At 37.2% G+C, this 20883-nt stretch overlaps 1 protein-coding gene across 1 annotated transcript in view; it reads left to right on the forward strand.

Annotated features, from left to right (window-relative positions):
• Positions 1–20883, forward strand: part of CPXM2 (carboxypeptidase X, M14 family member 2) — a 181493-nt gene that overhangs the window by 106570 nt on the left and 54040 nt on the right. The window contains exon 14 of the mRNA XM_053692603.1: positions 18746–18845. Within this exon, the coding sequence (XP_053548578.1) occupies positions 18746–18845 (100 nt within the window). The remainder of the gene's footprint in view (positions 1–18745; positions 18846–20883) is intronic.

The raw sequence follows: 20883 nt of genomic DNA on the forward strand, positions 1-20883 counted from the left end.
ATGGTAGAGTTGTAGATCTGCCAATACTGGGGAAAAATCGTTCACTGCAGGGCTGTGTAACTCAGCAAAGAGGTTAAATGCAGGGCTATAATTCACAGCGTGTAGATTTTACAGCACGTGAAATTTCCACAACAGTGAAAAATAAATATAATAAAAAGTCGTGGAAAAAAGTCTAAAAATGTAAAAGACTTTATTTTAAAACACAACGTTTCACGGTCTTGCCGTACACTTGGAAATAATTGGGACACATCTACACACTTTGGGACATAACTACGTTCTTTGGATAAGTCCTATGAACTATCACTTGGCTAGATTATGAGTTTTCGTTTTGAGCTGTGCAGTGCTAACGAGCAGTTTTCTCTCACCGCTCACTTACCTACAGCGCTGGTATTACGGGTTTTTACAAACCCAGGGTTAAAAGGCAAGAAGTGAGTGTTGAGCAAAATTTTGCTTATTACCGCACTCCAATACCAGCGCTGCTTAAGTCAGCGGTGAGCTGGTCGTACGTGCTCGTGCACGATTTCCCCATAGGAATCAATGGGGAGAGCCGACTGAGAAAAAGTCTAACACCTGCCAAAAAGCAGCGTAAAGCTCAGTAACGCAGCCCCATTGATTCCTATGGGGAAATAAAAGTTATGTCTACACCTAACACCCTAACATGAACCCTGAGTCTAAACACCCCTAATCTTACACTTATTAACCCCTAATCTGCTGCCCCCGACATTGCTGAACCTACATTATATTATTAACCCCTAATCTGCCGCTCCGGACACCGCCGCCACCTACATTATACTTATGAACCCCTAATCTGCTGCCCCAACATCGCCAACACCTACATACTATTTATTAACCCCTAATCTGCCGCCCCCGACATCGCCGACCACTATAATAAACATATTAACCTGTAAACCGCCACACTCCCGCCTCGCAAACATTAGTTAAATATTAATAACCCCTAATCTGCCGTCCCTAACATCGCTGACACCTACCTACATTTATTAACCCCTAATCTGCCGCCCCAACGTCGCCGCCACTATACTAAATGTATTAACCCCTAAACCTAAGTCTAACCCTAACACCCCCTAACTTAAATAGAATTAAAATAAATCTAACTAAATATTCCTATCATTAACTAAATTATTCCTATTTAAAACTAAAAACTATAAAATAAACCCTAAGCTAGCTACAATATAACTAATAGTTACATTGTAGCTATTTTAGGATTTATTTTTATTTTACAGGCAAGTTTGTATTTATTTTAACTAGGTAGAATAGTTATTAAATAGTTATTAACTATTTAATAACTACCTAGCTAAAATAAATACAAAAGTACCTGTAAAATAAAACCTAACCTAAGTTACAATAACACCTAACACTACACTATAATTAAATAAATTAACTAATTTAACAACAAATTAAATAAATTAAATTAGTTAAAGTACAACCCCCCCACTAAATTACAGAAAATAATAAACAAATTACAAGATATTTAAACTAATTACACCTAATCTTATAGCCCTATCAAAATAAAAAAGCCCCCCCAAAATAAAAAAAAACCCTTAGCCTAAACTAAACTACAAATAGCCCTTAAAAGGGCCTTTTGCGGGGCATTGCCCCAAAGTAATCAGCTCTTTTACCTGTAAAAAAAAATACAAACAACCCCCCCAACAGTAAAACCCACCACCCACACAACCAACCCCCCAAATAAAATACTATCTAAAAAAACCTAAGCTCACCATTGCCCTGAAAAGGGCATTTGGATGGGCATGTTAGCTCTTTTGCGGCCCAAACCCTAACCTAAAAATAAAACCCACCCAATACACCCTTAAAAAAACCTAACACTAACCCCTGAAGATCGACTTACAGTTCTGAAGACCGGACATCCATCCTCAAGGAAGCGGCAGAAGTCTTCATCCAACCGGGCAGAAGTCCTTAACGAAGCCGGGAGAAGTCTTCATCCAAGCCGGGCAAAGTGGTCCTCCAGACGGGCAGAAGTCTTCATCCAGACGGCATCTTCTATCTTCATCCATCCGACGTGGAGCAGGTCCATCTTCAAGACATCCGACGCAGAGCATCCTCTTCATCCGACGACTACCCGATGAATGAAGGTTCCTTTAAGTGACGTCATCCAAGATGGCGTCCCTTAGATTCCGATTGGCTAATAGAATTCTATCAGCCAATCGGAATTAAGGTAGAAAACATCCTATTGGCTGATGCAATCAGCTAATAGGATTGAAGTTCAATCCTATTGGCTGATCCAATCAGCCAATAGGATTGAGCTTGCATTCTATTGGCTGTTCTATCAGCCAATCGGAATCTAAGGGACGCCATCTTGGATGACATCACTTAAAGGAACCTTCATTCGTCGGGTAGTCGTCGGATGAAGAGGATGCTCCGCGTCGGATGTCTTGAAGATGGACCCGCTCCGCGTCGGATGGATGAAGATAGAAGATGCCGTCTGGATGACGACTTCTGCCCGTCTGGAGGACCACTTCGCCTGGCTTGGATGAAGACTTCTCCCGATTTCGTTGAGGACTTCTGCCCGGTTGGATGAAGACTTCTGCCGCTTCCTTGAGGATGGTAAAGAGGTAAATGAGCTGATTACTTTGGGGCAATGCCCCGCAAAAGGCCCTTTAAGGGCTATTGGTAGTTTAGTTTAGGCTAGGGTTTTTTTATTTTGGGGGGGCTTTTTTATTTTTATAGGGCTATTAGTTTAGGTGTAATTAGTTTAAATATCTTGTAATTTGTTTATTATTTTCTGTAATTTAGTGGTTTTTTTTTGTACTTTAGCTAATTTAATTTAATTAATTTAATTGTTGTTAATTTAGTTAATTTATTTAATTATAGTGTAGTGTTAGATGTTATTGTAACTTAGGTTAGGTTTTATTTTACAGGTACTTTTGTATTTATTTTAGATAGGTAGTTATTAAATAGTTAATAACTATTTAGTAACTATTCTACCTAGTTAAAATAAATACAAACTTGCCTGTAAAATAAAAATAAACCATAAGATAGCTACAATGTAACTATTAGTTATATTGTAGCTATCTTAGGGTTTATTTTATAGGTAAGTATTTAGTTTTAAATAGGAATAATTTAGTTAATGATAGGAATATTTAGTTAGATTTATTTTAATTCTATTTAAGTTAGGGGGTGTTAGGGTTAGGGTAAGACTTAGGTTTAGGGGTTAATACATTTAGTATAGTTGCGGCGACATTGGGGACGGCAGATTAGGGGTTAATAAGTGTAGGTAGGTGGCGGCGATGTTAGGGATGGCAGATTAGGGGTTAATAATATTTAACTAATGTTTGCGAGGCGGGAGTGCGGCGGTTTAGGGGTTAATATGTTTATTATAGTGGCGGCGATGTTGGTGGTGGCAGATTAGGGGTTAATAAGTGTAGGTAGGTTGCGGCGACATTGGGGGCGGCAGATTAGGGGTTAATAAATATAATGTAGGTGTCGACGATGTTGGGGGCAGCAGATTAGGGGTTCATAAATATAATGTAGGTGGCGGCGGTGTCCAGAGCGGCAGATTATGGGTTAAAATTTTTATTATAGTATTTGCGATGTGGGAGGGCCTCGGTTTAGGGGTTAATAGGTAGTTTATGGGTGTTAGTGTACTTTTTAGCACTTTAGTTATGAGTTTTATGTAACGGCGTTGTACCATAAAACTCTGTGTTACCAAAAAACGAAGTTTACGTAAGTCGTTTTGCGGTAAGGCCAAAGAAGTGTGCGGTACACCTATACCTGCAAAACTCGTAATAGCAGCGGGCATAAATAAGCAGCGTTAGGACCTGTTAATGCTGCTTTTTTACCCTAATGCACAACTCGTAATCTAGCCGACTGTTTGATATTTATTATCACCTGTGAAGCAACACCCAATGCATTGGTATAGTGTAACACTGTTGCACAATTAACGATATAGGACACTGTATCGCATATATTTGCACTTATTGCACTTCTGCACCGTCAATAGGAAGTGACATGTAAGTTTTACATTTACACTTACACATAGGTGGTTATATTGAATCACATTAAAGATAAGGTGACATCATGCTTTATACTTTTCATTCAGTGGATCCAGACTTTACTCAGGATGATTAAACATCTGGAAGACATTCCAGATATTTGCCTTGTGAACATATTTTACACTCTAGTAATAGATATTTTAAAATGTTCAAAGATTAATTTAAGGTTTATGAATAAATCATTTTTTATATGCCTGTAGAAATAAAGACATAAACCAGTCATTTTTAAAAGGCCTAAATATGTTAAATATGTTTGTTTTTTTAACTTGCATGTTTTGAAGTTATTCTCCCCTGAGTGATTCCTGAGTTGGTTCATTAGCCAATCGCACAAGATAATGGATGAAACCCGATCATATGTAATGTAGTAAATTATAACAGTGTCTTATATTATTGTTTTATAAATAAATTCACAGAAGCAAATACAAAATAATACAAATATTATATTAACACTCCTGTCATCTTTTTGTTAAAACCCCCCCAAATAACATTGAAGGGACATTAAAGGGACATTCGTGTGTCATAATAATAATAATAATAATTTGATTTGAGCATTTTATTATTAAACAACTTCTCATTACTAACTATGGGGCTGATCACAATCTATCATTTGATAATTATCACTATGTTACTGACGGCAGATACTCCCCCTTTGATGTCAAGGCAATCACAATCAGTTATCGTAAAAATAGTCCTATTGTCGGCCCTCTGTATCATGTGACAGTCATCAGCCAATCACAGACTCAAATGCGTATACACTGTGTGTGAACCCTTGCATATGCTCAGTAGGAACTGGTTCCGTTATCAATTTGATAACGCAAGTACATTGAAAAGTATCTTGAAACTGTAAGCTCTACCTGAATCATAAAAGTTTAATTTTTACATCAGTGTCCCTTTAACACATGCCAGTCCGTTTTACTGATCATAATTATTTATGGGTTATTCTTAACTTTTTTGAATTCTGAAGCAAAAAGAACCAGATAAACCCAGAGACAACACTTTTTAACTTAAAGGTACATAAAACCCAAAATATTTCTTTCATGATTCAGATAGAACATTCAGTTTTAAAGGGATTGGGAAGTCAACATCAGATTTGCATGATTCAGATAGAGCATGTCATTTTAAGACACTTTTAAATCCACTTCCATTTTCAAATATGCTTCATTCTCTTGGTATCCCTTGTTGAAAAAGAATACACACATATCCTGCACTAGAGGGAGCTAAGTGCTGATTGGTGCCTGTACACATTTGTCTCTTGTGATTTATTAGCTAGATGTGTTCAGCTGGCTGCTAATAGTGCAATATATATCCAGATATCTCATCAACAAAGAATAACAAGTGAACAAAGCACATTTGATAATAGAAGTAAATTGGAAACTTTAAAAAAATTGTATTCCCTATCTGAATCATGGAAAAAATAAATTGGGTTTCATGTCTCTTTAATGAGAACCCCAAAAAGGTTTTCAAATGGCACACTGGTTTTAAGCCCAATCAATTAATTAAGTATAAAAAAAGCACTTTTACACTAATAAACCCTTAACCCAACCAACACACGCACACATGCCCATTATACTGATAATAACCCTGTTAAAATCCCTTAGGATTTCAGTAGCTCTCATCCTATTGGCTGTTTTAAACAGCCAATAGGATTTTAGAAGCTCTAATCCTATTGGCTGATTTTAATTTGAATAATCAAATCAGCCAATAGGAATGCAAGGTACACCATTTTGAAACGGCTACCTTGCATTGAAGCTTCAGTGTACGGTGGGGACCGTATGAAGAGGACGCTCCGCGCTGGATGTCTTCACCGCTCCGCTCCACGCAGCCGTGATGAAGATAAAAGACGCCCCCGCGATGGATGAAGACTTCTCGCCAGCTAGATGAAGACTTCTCACCACCTGGATGTCCGAAATTCAGCAACCGTAAGTAGATATGCTGGGGTTAGGTATTTTTTTTATTTTTTGTTTTTTTTCTTCAGATTAGGGTTTGGGCTTTTGAAAAAGAGCTAAATGCCCTTTTAAGGGCAATGAAAAAGAGCTGAATGCCCTTTTAAGGGCAATGCCCATACAAATGCCCCTTTAGGGGCAATGGGTAGCTTAGGTTTATTTTAGAGTTAGGTTTATTTATTTTGGGGGGTTGGTTGGTGGGTATTACTGTTGGGGGAACTTTGTATTTTTTTTTTTTTTACAGGTAAAAGATCTGTTTAGCTTAGAGCAATGCCCTACAAAAGGCCCTTTAAGGGCTATTGGTAGTTCATTGTAGGTTGGGGGTGTTTTTATTTTGGGGGTCTTTTTTATTTTTATAGGGCTATTAGATTATGTATAATTGTTTTTATTTTTGTTAATTTCGTATTTTTTGTAAGCTAAGTGTTTTTTATTTTTCGTAATTTAGTGTTTATGTTTTTTGTAATTTTAGAATTTTTTTTGTAGCGTTAGATTTTTTAAAATTTGTCATTTAGATTTTTTAATGGGTAGTATTTTATATTTTATTACAATAATAAGGTTAGGTTAATGTTAATTTATAGTTTAATGTTAGGTTTATTTTTATTTCACAGGTAAGTTTTCATTTATTTAAATATAGTTATATTGTAATTTTATTTTAAAGTTAGGGGGTGTTAGGTTTAGGGGTTAATAATTTAATTAAGTGTTTTGCATCATGGAGGCCAGAGGTTTAGTGGTTAATAGGTTTATTTAGTTGCAGAGATCTGAGAGGCCGGAGGTTTAGGGGTTAATAACCTTATTATAGTGTTGGTGAGTTCGGGGAGCGGCGGAATAGGGGTTAATAGCTTTATTATAGTGTTGGCGATGTCTGGAAGCCGTGGAATAGGGGTCAATAGTTTTATTATAGTGGCAGGGATTTTGTGGAGCAGCAGAATAGGGGTTAATAACTTTTATTAGTGGCGGCTATGTCAGGAGCGGCAGATTAGGGGTTAATAACTTTATTTAGGTGTCAGCGATGTAGAGGGCAGCGGATTAGGGGTGTTTAGACTTGGGGTTTATGTTAGGGTGTTAGGTTTAAACATAACTTTTTCCCCCATAGACATCAATGAGGTTGTGTTTCGGAGAATTTTCATTCCGCACTTCAGGTGTTAGTTTTTTTTCTAACACTCTCTCCCCATTGATGTCTATGGGGGAAAGCGTGCACAAGCACGTCAAAGCAGCCCTTGGCTTTTGTGCGGTATGGAGCTTAACCCCACCATATCGCACGCACAAGGAGGCTTTTCAGTAACTTGTAATGGCATTGCTATGGAGAGTGAAATAACGCAACATTTTTGGCATTAGTTTTGCGCCCTGTTTAGAGCAAAACTCGTAATCTAGGGGAATGTTTGTTATTAACAGCAGAAACATTTTGATATCACTGGAAAAATACACTGACCATACCACCCAACTTTCAGGAATCATTATCTACTAATAACAAGCACAATGTTGTGATAAACCTCTTTTTAAACAAAGGGTTTACATAAATAAAGCTATGCTCTGCTCAGTGGATGCTGTTATGAGTCAGACAGTGTGTGCATTTGTGAGATTCATTGTACTTCAAATGCTGAATATGGCCCCCGGCAGCGGCATTCACCTCTTTTCGGAGCCTTATTTCTTCTTGAGAAAGTGCAGCACACAAAGATCTGTATTTCCACAGATCTTTTATGCATTGCATTTTAACATAAAAAAATCTGGCTCAAAAAAGAGCTTATTGCCAATGCCAGCAACCATATTCAGCTTTCGTAGTACAACAAATCACATGAATGCACATCCATACTTATAAGGACATACCTCATAAGCCAATCACTGACCACATACATACATAGGCCTACTTACCATCCCTGCCAAAAAATTAACCCAATAACTGCCAAGCCAGGTTTTCTCCTGGATACCTTATTCAGACAGTTTAGGACAAGTATGTATACAGGTGATGCAGATTTTCACTGCTGTGAATAGAGCCTAATGTATAATTGTATTGCATGATCTATTATCAAGCAAAGCATGTTGCAGTTCAGAGCTGGAAAAGCGAAAAATTAAATTGCTTTAACAAAGACAAATTTAACAGTAAATCAGGTAACACATAAATGTGTAGTAAGCCATGGAAAAATCTGAGGCACACCGCAAACTGGAAAGCAATTTAAAGCATTCTTTCAAAAGGTTATTTTTCTTAATTTCTTTATGGAAGATTTATTACAAATGAAATGATTAGGCACAAAAGCTATTATTTTCCTGTAGAGAAAATTAAAAAGAACCAGAAAGTACATTAATCTGCATTCAATGTGTCCCGCAGCTGCATTAGTGAAAACTGTAGGTTGAATTTATTTAACTTCTCTGCTATGCATTTAATTTATAATGCATATGTTATTTTGCTCCGAATTAGGTAAGTCAGTGGGTACATTTTCCACTCACCTCTTCAGAAAAATACAGGGCACTGTTTAATTAAAATGTTTACATTAATTAGTATTGCTATTTTTATGGCAACCAGAATTTTAATAAATAAACCTGATATCCAGTTTACCTTTTGTAATAGTATACTGCCTGCAAGGAGCATGTGTATTTTCAACACTGCCATCATCACACCAACTATCTGATATCCACGAGGTCGAGTGCATTGAAAAGGAGATTTATTTATTTTCAGTGAGGGGGCACATGCCCCTAAATGTCCCTCATAGTAATTGGCAGATGTATCTCCTATCCCCAGAATCTTACTCTACACATGCACCAGATCAAATGAGGAGAGACCCCTTCTCCCCCTCCTTGGATGCTGATGGGTGTAATGTACAAAACGTATATTCATTTTATAGATGGAATATATTTATGAAGATGGAAATTTAGAGAAAAAGCAGTAAGTTGGCTGTAAAGCTGGTGATTGGAAATCTTAGAATGATCAACTTTCTTATTTGCAGAATATTTAGATGAAAGTTTTTCTGAAGCTTTTTTTGCTAAATTTCTTTGTTAAAAAAAATAATACTATAGTTTGGTCATTTTAAAATGCGTTTATATCATCAATAATAAACTATGCCGCATTACCTTGTACAACGACAATAGACTACTATTGTTAGATACCCTACACTCTCTCTGGGGGTAACTCCCACACAGTGTATTCAATTAAAGGGACACAAAACACCCTATAATATAAAACACTTGTATTTGCACACAAAAACGATACAATTTCATTATTTATATTGTCAATGTTTCCTGTAATCCAATTCTGAAAATAATGGTTTTTCTAATTTTGTTAATTAGAAGACATTCACACTGTAGATTTTAAAGAATAGAATAGAAAAATGTATTGGCCAAGTATATATATATATATATATATATATATTTTTTTTTTTTTTTTTCGTGGTGCAAAAGGTTTCCGATGAATGACAATGAACGATGAATGAACAAACAAATGCAATCAGCAGTGTAAAACCCTAATTATCAAATATATTCACAAGAGTGACTTAAGTGTAATTTATCATCAAAAGTGAAATAAGAGAAGTATTCCTGTTTGCTATGTTAGTAGCCTGGGAAAAAAAAAAAACGTTTGTCCAAGTTTAGAAAATGGTCTGTCCAAATTCGTAAAGCTGTCAACCTTGACCTACCATAAAAAGATAGACGATTAAAAAAACAATGACCAGGGTGAGATGAATCAGATAAAAAATTTCTGCCTCTCTTATTCATCCTTAAAAAGTATTTGTCCTTAAAATGAAGGTCAATTTTCATGTGAAAGTGCCCGTTTTTTAAAAAAAAAAAAAACTATTAAAAACAGGGTCACTTTCATTCATGAAAATTGACATAACACCGTATTTTAAAAATACTTACCTTGTTCTTCTGAAACGCCAGACCGCCATTCTGAAACGATGCCCTGCCTGCTTCTTCCTGATTTACTTACCCAGCAATGACGAAACCGGCTTCCTCCAATCACGGCGTTGCCTCAGGCAATGATTACCCTGGGGGGAAGCTGTGATTGGAGGATGTCGAAATCGTCATTGCTGACATATGAAGAGGCTTGCAACGGGCTGGTGAAGCACTGGAGCGGCTTCAAGAAGAAAAGGTAAGTATATTTTAAAAAAACGGCTGAAATGTCAATTTTCATGAATGAAAGTGCCCTTGTTTTTAATAGTTTTTTCACATGAAAATTGACCTTCACTTTAAGAGAAATAAGTTGACACCCAATGATTTTTTTTCGCAGAGCTCACAATTTGGTGTAGTTTCTCCTTAAATGATAATGTTGCAGAGCTATACCAGGTTACAACAGAGGCTGATAAAACTGATTCAGTCATGGCTGAATAAAAACAAGTTAACAGTTTTTTAAATAAGCCAAAGTTTTTAACCCCTTAACGACCGCATCATACCATGCACGTCGCGGTCGTTAAGGGATTCCTTGTTAATAATAGCGCTGTTAAATGCCGGTCTTTGCAGGGTACGTCACTGGTTTTATATATATATATATATATATATATATATATATATATATATATATATACACATATATACTGCATATATATATATATATATATATATATATATATATATATATATATATATATATGTATGTATCTATATATATACATATGTATATTCCAGAGAAGAAAGCGCACTCCAAAGGACTTAGTTTAAATCCCACTTTAATGTGTCATTAAAGTGGGATTTAAACTAAGTCCTTTGGAGTGCTCTTTCTTCTCTGGAATATACTTGCACTTTTTGCAGCAGCCAAGGATTCACTTTGATTGGTCAGGAGTGCATTCTGCTATTTCTATATACATATATATATATGACCAGTGACGTACCCTGCAAAGACCGGCGACCAAAAACATTTAAAAGTACAGTTACACTCATAATAATACTAAAATAAAATAGTATTAAAAAATATATAAAAAATATTACATAAAAAAGTTATAAGGATTCAAACATATGAGGTGTTATAAAAATAAATAACTGAAAATGGCTTCAACCTAGAGATACCTACATATACATGTCTAAATATTCATATGTATATACTGTATGTATATATATATATATATATATATATATATATATATATATATATATATATATATATATATATATGTTTATATGTGTGTGCATATGTATTTATGTATTTATATGTGTAGATGTATTTACAGACATATATAAACATATTAATACATATGTATACATATATATATGTATATATGTACAAGTGCATTGGAGCCCTTTGCAATCAATTAGCTGAAAACATGAAATATAATTTTTCATAAAGTGTTTGTGTTTTTACTGTAGATATATACTCACTAACCACTTTATTAGGTACACCTGCTCAATTGCTTGGTAACACAAATTGCTAATCAGCCAATCACATGGCACCAACTCAATGCATTTAGGCATCTAGACGTGGTGAAGATGACTTGCTGAAGTTCAAACCAAGCATTAGAATGGGGAAGAACGGGGCTTTAAGGGACTTTGAACGTGGCATGGTTGTTGGTGCCAGACGATCTGGTCTGAGTAATTCAAAAACTGCTGATCTACTGGGATTTTCACGCACAACCATCTCTAGGGTTTACAGAGAATGGTCCGAAAAAAAGAAAATATCCTGTGAGTGGCAGTTGTGTGGACGAAAATGCCTTGTTGATGTCAGAGGTCAGAGGAGAATAGGCAGACTGATTTGAGATGATAGAAAGGCAACAGTAACTCAAATAACCACTCGTTACAACCAAGGTATGCGGAATACCATCTCTGAATGCACAACTCATTGAACCTTGAAGCAGATGGGCTTCAGCAGCAGAAGACCATACCAGGTGCCACTCTTGTCAGCTAAGAACAGGAAACTGAAGCTACGATTTGCATAGGCTCACCAAAATTGGACAATAGAAGATTGGAAAAAAGGTGCCTGGTCTGATGAGTCTCGATTTCAGCTGTGACATTCAGATGGTAGGGTCAGAATTTGACATAAAAAACATGAAAGCATGGATCCATCCTGCCTTGTATCAACAGTTCAGGCTGGTAGTTTTGGTGTAATGGTGTGGGGGTATTTTCTTGGGACACTTTGGGCCCCTTGGTACCAATTGAGCATATTTTAAATGCCACAGCCTACCTGAGTATTGTTGCTGACCATGTTCATCCCTTTATGACTACAGTGTACCCATCTTCTGATGGCTACTTCCAGCAGGATAATGCACCATGTCACAAAGCTCAAATCATCTAAAACTGATTTCTTGAACATGACAATGAGTTCACTGTACTTCAATGGCCTCCACAGTCACCAGATCTCAATCCAATAGAGCATCTTTGGGATGTGGTGGAATGGGAGATTCACATCATGGAAGTGCAGCCGACAAATCTGTAGCAACTGCGTGATGCTATTATGTCAATATGGACCAAAATGTCTGAGAAATGTTTCCAAAACCTTGTTGAATCTATGCCACAAAGAATTAAGACAGCTGTGAAGGCAGAAGGGGGTCCAACCCGGTACTAGCAAGGTGTACCTAATAAAGTGGCTGGTAAGTGTATATTTTGCCAAAAAAGCATAATATATACAGTCATGGACAAAAATATTGGCACCCCTACATTTCTTCCAGATAATGCACGACTTCGCAAAGAACATTTTTGAAATTTCAAATGTTTAGGCATTCTCATGTTTATTTATTTTGTTTGTATTATTATGACACAAAAAGGTGGACAAAAAAAGCCAAATCTAACACATTTCATGCAAAACTCCAAAAATGGTCTGGACAAAATTATTGGCACCTTCTCAAAATTGTAAGAAATAATTGCATTCCAAGTTTGTGATGCTCCTGTAATTTGTAATTAAACTCACCTGTATCAATTAACTGACAATATAGAAATCCCACCAGCAACCAGTTAAAATGGTGAAAAACGTACTCAACCTTTCTTTTTTGTGTCTCTGCGTGCCACACTGAGCTTGGAGAAGAGAAAGAGAAGCAAAGAATTGTCTGAGGATTTGAGAACAAAAATTGTGGAAAAGCAGGGACAATCTCAAGGTTACAAGTCCATCTACAGAGATCTTAATTTTCCTGTGTCCAATGTGTGCAACATTTTCAAGAAGTTTACAGCCCATGGCACTGTAGCTAATCTCCCTGGACGTGGATGAAAGAGAAAATTTAATCAAAGATTGCAACAAAGGATTGTTCACATGATGGATAAAGAACCTCAATCAACTTCCAGACAAATTCAAACTGACCTTCAGGCACAGGGTACAAATGTGTCAGCTTGCACTACATGTTGGCATCTGAATGAAAAGAGATGCTATGGTAGGAGACCCAGGAGGACCCCACTGCTGACACAGAAACATAAAAAAGCCAGATTGGAGTTTGCCAAAACTTACCTAAGGAAACCAAAATCCTTTTTGGAGAATGTGCTGTGGACAGACGAAACAAATTACAGCTTTTTGGTAAAGCCCATTCTATTGTTTTCAGAAAAAGAAATGAGGCTTTTAAAGAAAAGACTACAGTCCCTACTGTCAAATATGGTGCAGGTTCACTGATGTTTTGGGGTTGCTTTGCTGCTTCAGGCACTGGATGTCTTGACAGTGTGCATCATGGCTTTATGAAATATGAAGACTACCAAATAATTATGTGGTGCAATGGAGGGCCCAGTCAGAAAGTTGGGTCTCCAGCAGAGGTCATGGGTCTTACAGCAGGACAATAGCCCAATGCACACATCAGAAAGCACCCAGAAATGGTTTAAGACAAAGCACTGGAGAATACTGAACTGGCCAGCAATGAGTCCAGATCTCAATCTCATAGAGCACCTGTGGAGAGATCTCAAAACAGCAGTTGGGAAAAGGAACCCTTCCAATCTGAGAGACCTGGAGTAGTTGGCGAAAGAACAGTGGTCCAAAATTCCAGTAGAGAGGTGTAAGAAACTAATTGATGGAATTGATTTTAGTTATTTCCAAGGGGTGTGCAACTAAATATTAAATTGAGGGTGCCAATAATTTTGTCCAGCCCATTTTTGGAGTTTTGTGCGGAATGTGTCAGATTTGGCTTTTTTTTTCTCCAGTTTTTTGTGTCATGCCAACACAAACAAAAGAAATAAACAGGAAATGCCAAAACATTTGTAATTGCAACAATTTTCTGGGCAAAGTGGTGCATTATCTGACAGAAATGCAGGGTTGCCAATATTTTTAGCCATGACTGTATATAAATAGAACATATTTTGCTATGTGAAGAACAACGGAATGTAAATATTCATATCATGCTGGTTTAGCAAACTTGGTTATATGGGGTTTTGTACGTTAATAATTACAACTGTGTGATGAGGCTGAGCTACTCCAGTTTATTCTGAGAGGGAGGACTCTATGGTGGATAGTGTGATATCACATGGGTGTGGAGGGCTACACATGGCGAGTGAGCAGACAAAAAAAAGGCCACCAAGCGCCCATCATCCATGCTTGCCCCAGAGTCCAGACAAGTGCTCTGCTGGAGCCAGCAGCCTGCAGGTCCTACCTTGAGGGCGGAAGGCAGCCACGTCACAGAACAGTTATCTCTCCACATCCAGCACTCTGGACCTAGACTCCAAAGTGACTCCAAACAAGTGCTCTGCTGGTGCCGACCCGGTAAGCAAACTGCAGCTACATAGGAACTGTAGCTGCTGTCCAACCTTGAGGGAGGAAGCACTTAGCAGACTAGTCACACAGTTTCTTGATGCGAGTCGGTGCTGACCATGTTTACCAAATGGCCCACTGTTTTCCCCTTTGGCTGCTCAATCCTTGCCAGATGGCTAGTGCAAGTTAAGTCACCTAACACTCCAAACAGAAACTCAAAAAGTGCTGCCCCTTCCCAACCTGCTGCTCTAAGCAAGTGCCTTGTTTGCTTGGCTAGAATTCTTCCCTGTATCTACTGTATAGTTACATGAGTGGCCCAATACCTCGCACATCAAATTACTAGAAACACAGATAATTATAACCACAACATGTATAAAACACATTTGTAAAATGATTCAGGTAAATATTTTGTTAGGTTAAAGGCACAGGGAATACCTACGCCTAGATTACGAGTCTTGCGTTAGCCTTAAAAAGCAGCGTTGAGGGGTCCCAACGCTGCTTTTTAACGCCCGCTGGTATTACGAGTCAGGCAGGTACAGGTGTACCGCTCACTTTTTCCTGCGATTTTCGCATACCGCAAATCCCCTTACGTCAATTGCGTACCCTATCTTTTTAATGGGATTTTCCTAACGCCGGTATTACGATTGCTGGAAAAAGTGAGCGGTAGACCCTCTCCTGTCCAGACTCCTACCGCATTTAAAAGTCAGTAGTTAAGAGTTTTATGGGCTAATGCCGTAACATAAAACTCTTAACTAAAGTGCTACAAAGTACACTAACACCCATAAGCTACCTATTAACCCCTAAACCGAGGCCCCCCCCACATCGCAAACACTTAAATAACATTTTAACCCCTAATCTGCCGACCGGACATCGCCGCCACTGTAATAAATATATTAACCCCTAAACTGCTGCACTCCCGCCTCGCAAACACTAGTTACATTTTATTAACCCCTAATCTGCGATCCCTAACATCGCCGACACCTATCTACATTTATTAACCCCTAATCTGCCGCCCCCAACATCGCCGCTACTATATTAAATTTATTAACCCCTAAACCTAAGTCTAACCCTAAGACTAACCCCCCTAACTTAAATATAATTTAAATAAAACGAAATAAAATTACTACAATTAAATAAATTCATCCTATTTAAAACGAAATACTTACCAATAAAATAAACCCTAAGATAGCTACAATATAACTAATAGTTACATTGTAGCTAGCTTAGGATTTATATTTATTTTACAGGCAACTTTGTATTTATTTTAACTAGGTAGAATAGTTATTAAATAGTTATTAACTATTTAATAACTACCTAGTTAAAATAAGTACAAATTTACCTGTAAAATAAATCCTAACCTAAATTACAATTACACCTAACACTACACTATCATTAAATTAATTACATAGATTAACTACAATTAACTACAATTAAATTAAATAAACTAAAGTACAAAAACAAACACTAAATTACAGAAAATTAAAAAATAATTACAATTTTTTTAAGCTAATTACACCTACTCTAATCCCCCTAATAAAATAAAAAAGCCCCCCAAAATAATATAATTCCCTACCCTATACAAAATTACAAATAGCCCTTAAAAGGGCCTTTTGCGGGGCATTGCCCCAAAGTAATCAGCTCTTTTACCTGTAAAAAAAATGCAATACCCTCCCCAACATTAAAACCCGCCACCCACACACCCAACCCTACTCTAAAACCCACCCAATCCCCCTTTAAAAAAACCTAACACTACCCCCTTGAAGATCACCCTACCTTGAGACGTCTTCACCCAGCTGGGCACAAGTGGACCTCCAGAGGGGCAGAAGTCTTCATCCGATACTGCCAGAAGAGGACATCCAGACCAGCAGAAGTCTTCATCCAGGCGGCATTTTCTATCTTCTTCCATCCGGAGCGGGTCCATCTTGAAGACATCCAACGCGGAGCATCCTCTTCCATCCGACGGCGACTGAAGAATGAAGGTTCCTTTAAGTGACGTCATCCAAAATGGTGTCCCTTCAATCCCGATTGACTGATAGAATCCTATTGGAAGAAGATAGAAGATGCCGCCTGAATGAAGACTTCTGCCGGTCTGGATGTCCTCTTCTGGCCGGATCGGATGAAGACTTCTCCCCCTCTGGAGGTCCACTTGTGCCCAGCTGGGTGAAGACGTCTCAAGGTAGGGTGATTTTCAAGGTGGTAGTGTAAGGTTTTATTAAGGGGGGATTGGGTGGGATTTAGAGTAGGGTTGGGAGTGTGGGTGGTGGGTTGTAATGTTGGGGTGATTGTTTTTTTTTTTGCAGGTAAAAGAGCTGATTACTTTGGGGCAATGCCCTGCAAAAGGCCCTTTTAAGGTCTATTTGTAATTTAGTATAGGGTAGGGAATTTTTTTATTTTGGGGGGCTTTTTTATTTTATTAGGGGGATTAGATTTTTTCGTAATTTAGTTTATTTAATTTAATTGTAATTAATTGTAGTTAGTTTAGGTAATTAATTTAATTATAGTGTAGTGTTAGGTGTAATTATAACTTAGGTTAGGGTTTATTTTACAGGTACATTTCTACTTATTTTAACTAGGTAGTTATTAAATAGTTAATAACTATTTAATAACTATTCTACCTAGTTAAAATAAATACAAAATTGCATGTAAAATAAAAATAAACCCTAAGATGGCTACAATGTAACTATTAGTTATATTGTAGCTAGCTTAGGGTTTATTTTACAGGTAAGTATTTCGTTTTAAATAGGAATAATTTAGTTAATTATAGTAAATTTATTTAGATGTATTTAAATTATATTTAAGTTAGGGGGGTGTTAGGGTTAGGGTTAGACTTAGGTTTTAGGGGTTAATAAATTTATTATAGTGGCGGCGACGTTGGCGGCGGCAGATTAGGGGTTAATAAATTTAATATAGTTGTGGCAATGTTGGGGGGGGGCAGATTAGGGGTTAATAAATAAAATGTAGGGTTTGGCGATGTTGGGGGCATCAGATTAGGGGTTCATAAGTATAATGTAGGTGGCGACGGTGTCCGGAGCGGCAGATTAGGGGTTAATAATATAATGTAGGTGGCGACGATGTCGGGGGTGGCAGATTAGGGGTTAATAAGTGTAATATTAGGGGTGTTTAGACTCGGGGTTCATGTTAGGTTGTTAGGTGTAGACATAACTTTTATTTCCCCATAGGAAACAATGGGGCTGCGTTAGGAGCTGAACGCTGCTTTTTTGCAGGTGTTAGTTTTTTTTTCAGCCAGCTCAGCCCAATTGTTTCCTATGGGGAAATCGTGCACGAGCACGTTTAGCCAGCTCACCGCTGACTTAAGCAACGCTGGTATTGAGGTGAGATGTGGAGCTAAATTTTGCTCAACTCTCGCTTTTCTGAGGCTAACGCCGGCTTGCAGAAAACTCGTAATACCAGCGTTGTCTTAAGTGAGCGGTGAGAAAAAAAGGCTTGTTAGCACCACACACCATTACCGCCAAAAACTCGTAATCTAGCCGCTAGTGTTTTATATATTAAATGTTTAATTATTCATTTTACAGTAGTTTTAATCTAGATGAGCAGTAATATTTTTTCTGACAAATTTTAAAATTACTTCCATTGTCCCTGCCCCCTGTATCATGTGACAGCCATCATCCAATCACAAAATGCATATGCATATATAATGTGCATTCTTGCACATGCTCAGTAGGAGCTGGTGCCTCAGAAAGTGTGCATATAAAATAGTGTGCACATTTTGATAATGGAAGTAAATTAGAAATCTTTTAAAAATTATTTGATCTATTGGAATCATGAAAGTTTAGTTTTGACTTTAGTGCCCATTTAACTCTTTCAAGTTTTATTTTGTGCATATTTTAAAGTGGACTGTTTCATAGAGGGAGTTTTGTTTTAATTTAAGTTTGTTTATTCTCCGTTAATTATAATGCACAATTACTTGAAACTTACTTTAAGAAGGAACAGATTTACATTTTTGTGAATTCTGCAATTTTTATTTTAAAGTATTTGGAAAGATTTCAGACTCTAATTGTTATTGAAAAACTGCATATATGTCTAAAGTGTTTTGCTCTTTTTCAAATTACAGGAAAAACAGGCAATATAAATAAAGAATTGGCACTGTACTTTGCTTTGCTTAATTCTTCCTTAATTAAATAATAAATTAAACATTTTTTAAATTCTGTTTATTCTAAACGACTGTAATCTCTTCTTTCCATTCCCAGGTTCATCGAGGTGTTAAGGGAGTTGTGAGGGACGTGTTTGGTCGAGGAATCCCTAATGCTATAATATCAGTGGAAGGGATTAATCATGACATCCGCACAGGTATGAATGCTGTGCATAAGCTCCTGATCTGGCCTCAGGCAAAATGACAATGTGTCTCATAGGCAAATGGGTTGTGCTTATCCCAATACTGTTAACATTATGAGGATTTTGTTTTTGTGCTATTTTTATTGCATGTATTGGGGTCCACTGGATGGTTTCATTCATTTATTGTTTTGAAAAAATGTGCTGTGACAAATGAATAAGCCCCTATACATTTCCAATATTATTTCACTGTCATTTTAAAGAAACCTTTGTCGCAGTTTGGGAACTAATATTAGAAATTAAGAGATCTACAGTATATATTCTATGTATCTAAATGTACTGTTCAGCAGTTACCTGTGACCTCTGTTACTGTATCCTGAAGACTTGCATTTTTATTCTTCTAATTTAGCTATTAACCCTTTGTGCGCATAGCAGCTTTTACTGTTAGCCAAAGCCAACTAGGTCTGTGCCTAGGGCTATCCCACTCCCAAACTATATATTTATTTTACAACAAAATGATTATCACTGCTTGTCTAGTTATTCATCCCTGCCCAGGCCTCCATTTCTCAAAAATATATGAGATAGATTTCAACATGACGGCACCCATAACTATAGGGAGGAATAACCTAAATACTATGCTTATAAACTGTATTTGGTGTTTAACATCCCTTTAAGTATTACATTTGAATTTATTTTGTTTCATTTATTTATTACAAAATAATCAGGGATATTAGATTGTAAGTCCCCATAAAAATGTAATTTTGTGTAGTAAAAAAAAATGCAATGAGCTTTCAGTATTTATTTTAACATATTTTGCTATAATTAAACTCTGAGATTTGTGCTGCAATACTGCAGATTTCAGATAACCGACCCTGCAACATTCTACACAGTGTCTGATTGGTCTGTGCAGGAGCTCATTTTTATCTGTGGCCAAAATAGAGGAGATAAGATAAGCAGACCCAAGAAGCTTTTCAAAGTGTATGTCCATAGACTGCAAAAACCTACGCTTTTATTATATTTTAAAACATCTATTATGCACATAGATTTTTTTGCAATGCAGTGCTTAATTGGTAATATATATATATATGTGTATATATATATATAACACACAGAGAAAACCCAGCACTCACAAGCTCTCAGCTAAGATTTAAAAGCAAAAATGGAAAGGCTAGTCACCGCATCTGGCCAAATGGGACAAGCTCAGGTACCACGTCAAGGTCCTTTCCAATACCCGAGACCCTAAAACAGCCACACAATGCAAGCTTTCAAATCCAAACAAACTGAAAACAAGGGAAGGGTGCACAAGAATATGTAACCACCCTAGACATATACAAAACACGGAAGGGAACTGCACTCTCATACCGGACCAGGTACACATCCCATGACCCTGCAACATGCTCAGCCCTGGGTGCCACTTTATAAAATAAACTGACTTTAATCTCCCTTTTTATCTTTTCCACTAACACAGTGCCATACGGATTTCTATCTCATCCCAGTGACTAAATAATCCATTGCTGTGTTGTGAATCACTGTGTCATTTTCAACATTTTCCTTTTATTTCTGTTTAATTTCCAAAATGTTATGCTTAACTGTATCCTGATTCGTTGGCAGGGAATGAGGCAGCAGAACACTTTCTGGCCTTCTGCCTTCACTTTGTGTTTGTGTAACAAATCTCTGAGCTCACCGTACCCAGCCTGGGCTTCAGGCTGTGGAGCTGCGATTATTTCTATTTCTTGCTGGCTCCAGGGCTTGAATTCAGTTGGAGAAAATTTCAGGAAACACGTTATGTGGTCAAATTAGGCTTCAGCTCAATCACGTTCAGTTTATTTTAGTTGCTGTATCCCCTATGCTTTGTATTACTTTTACTTCTGCACAGCAATTGTATCAGCACCTGCTGTGCCTTGTTCATCCTCATGACCCGCGCTCTTGCTTATTGAATCCTCATTTTCTCCTGCAGCACTTTTTGCAGCTGTATTACACCTGACACCCCCCTGCAGCATCTCTGGCATCTACACAGGAGGATTCTAATCCTTATTAACTGGTAGGGTTGCCAGCT

The sequence above is a fragment of the Bombina bombina genome, chromosome 9 (assembly GCF_027579735.1).
Source record: "Bombina bombina isolate aBomBom1 chromosome 9, aBomBom1.pri, whole genome shotgun sequence".
NCBI classification, from domain to species: domain Eukaryota; kingdom Metazoa; phylum Chordata; class Amphibia; order Anura; family Bombinatoridae; genus Bombina; species Bombina bombina.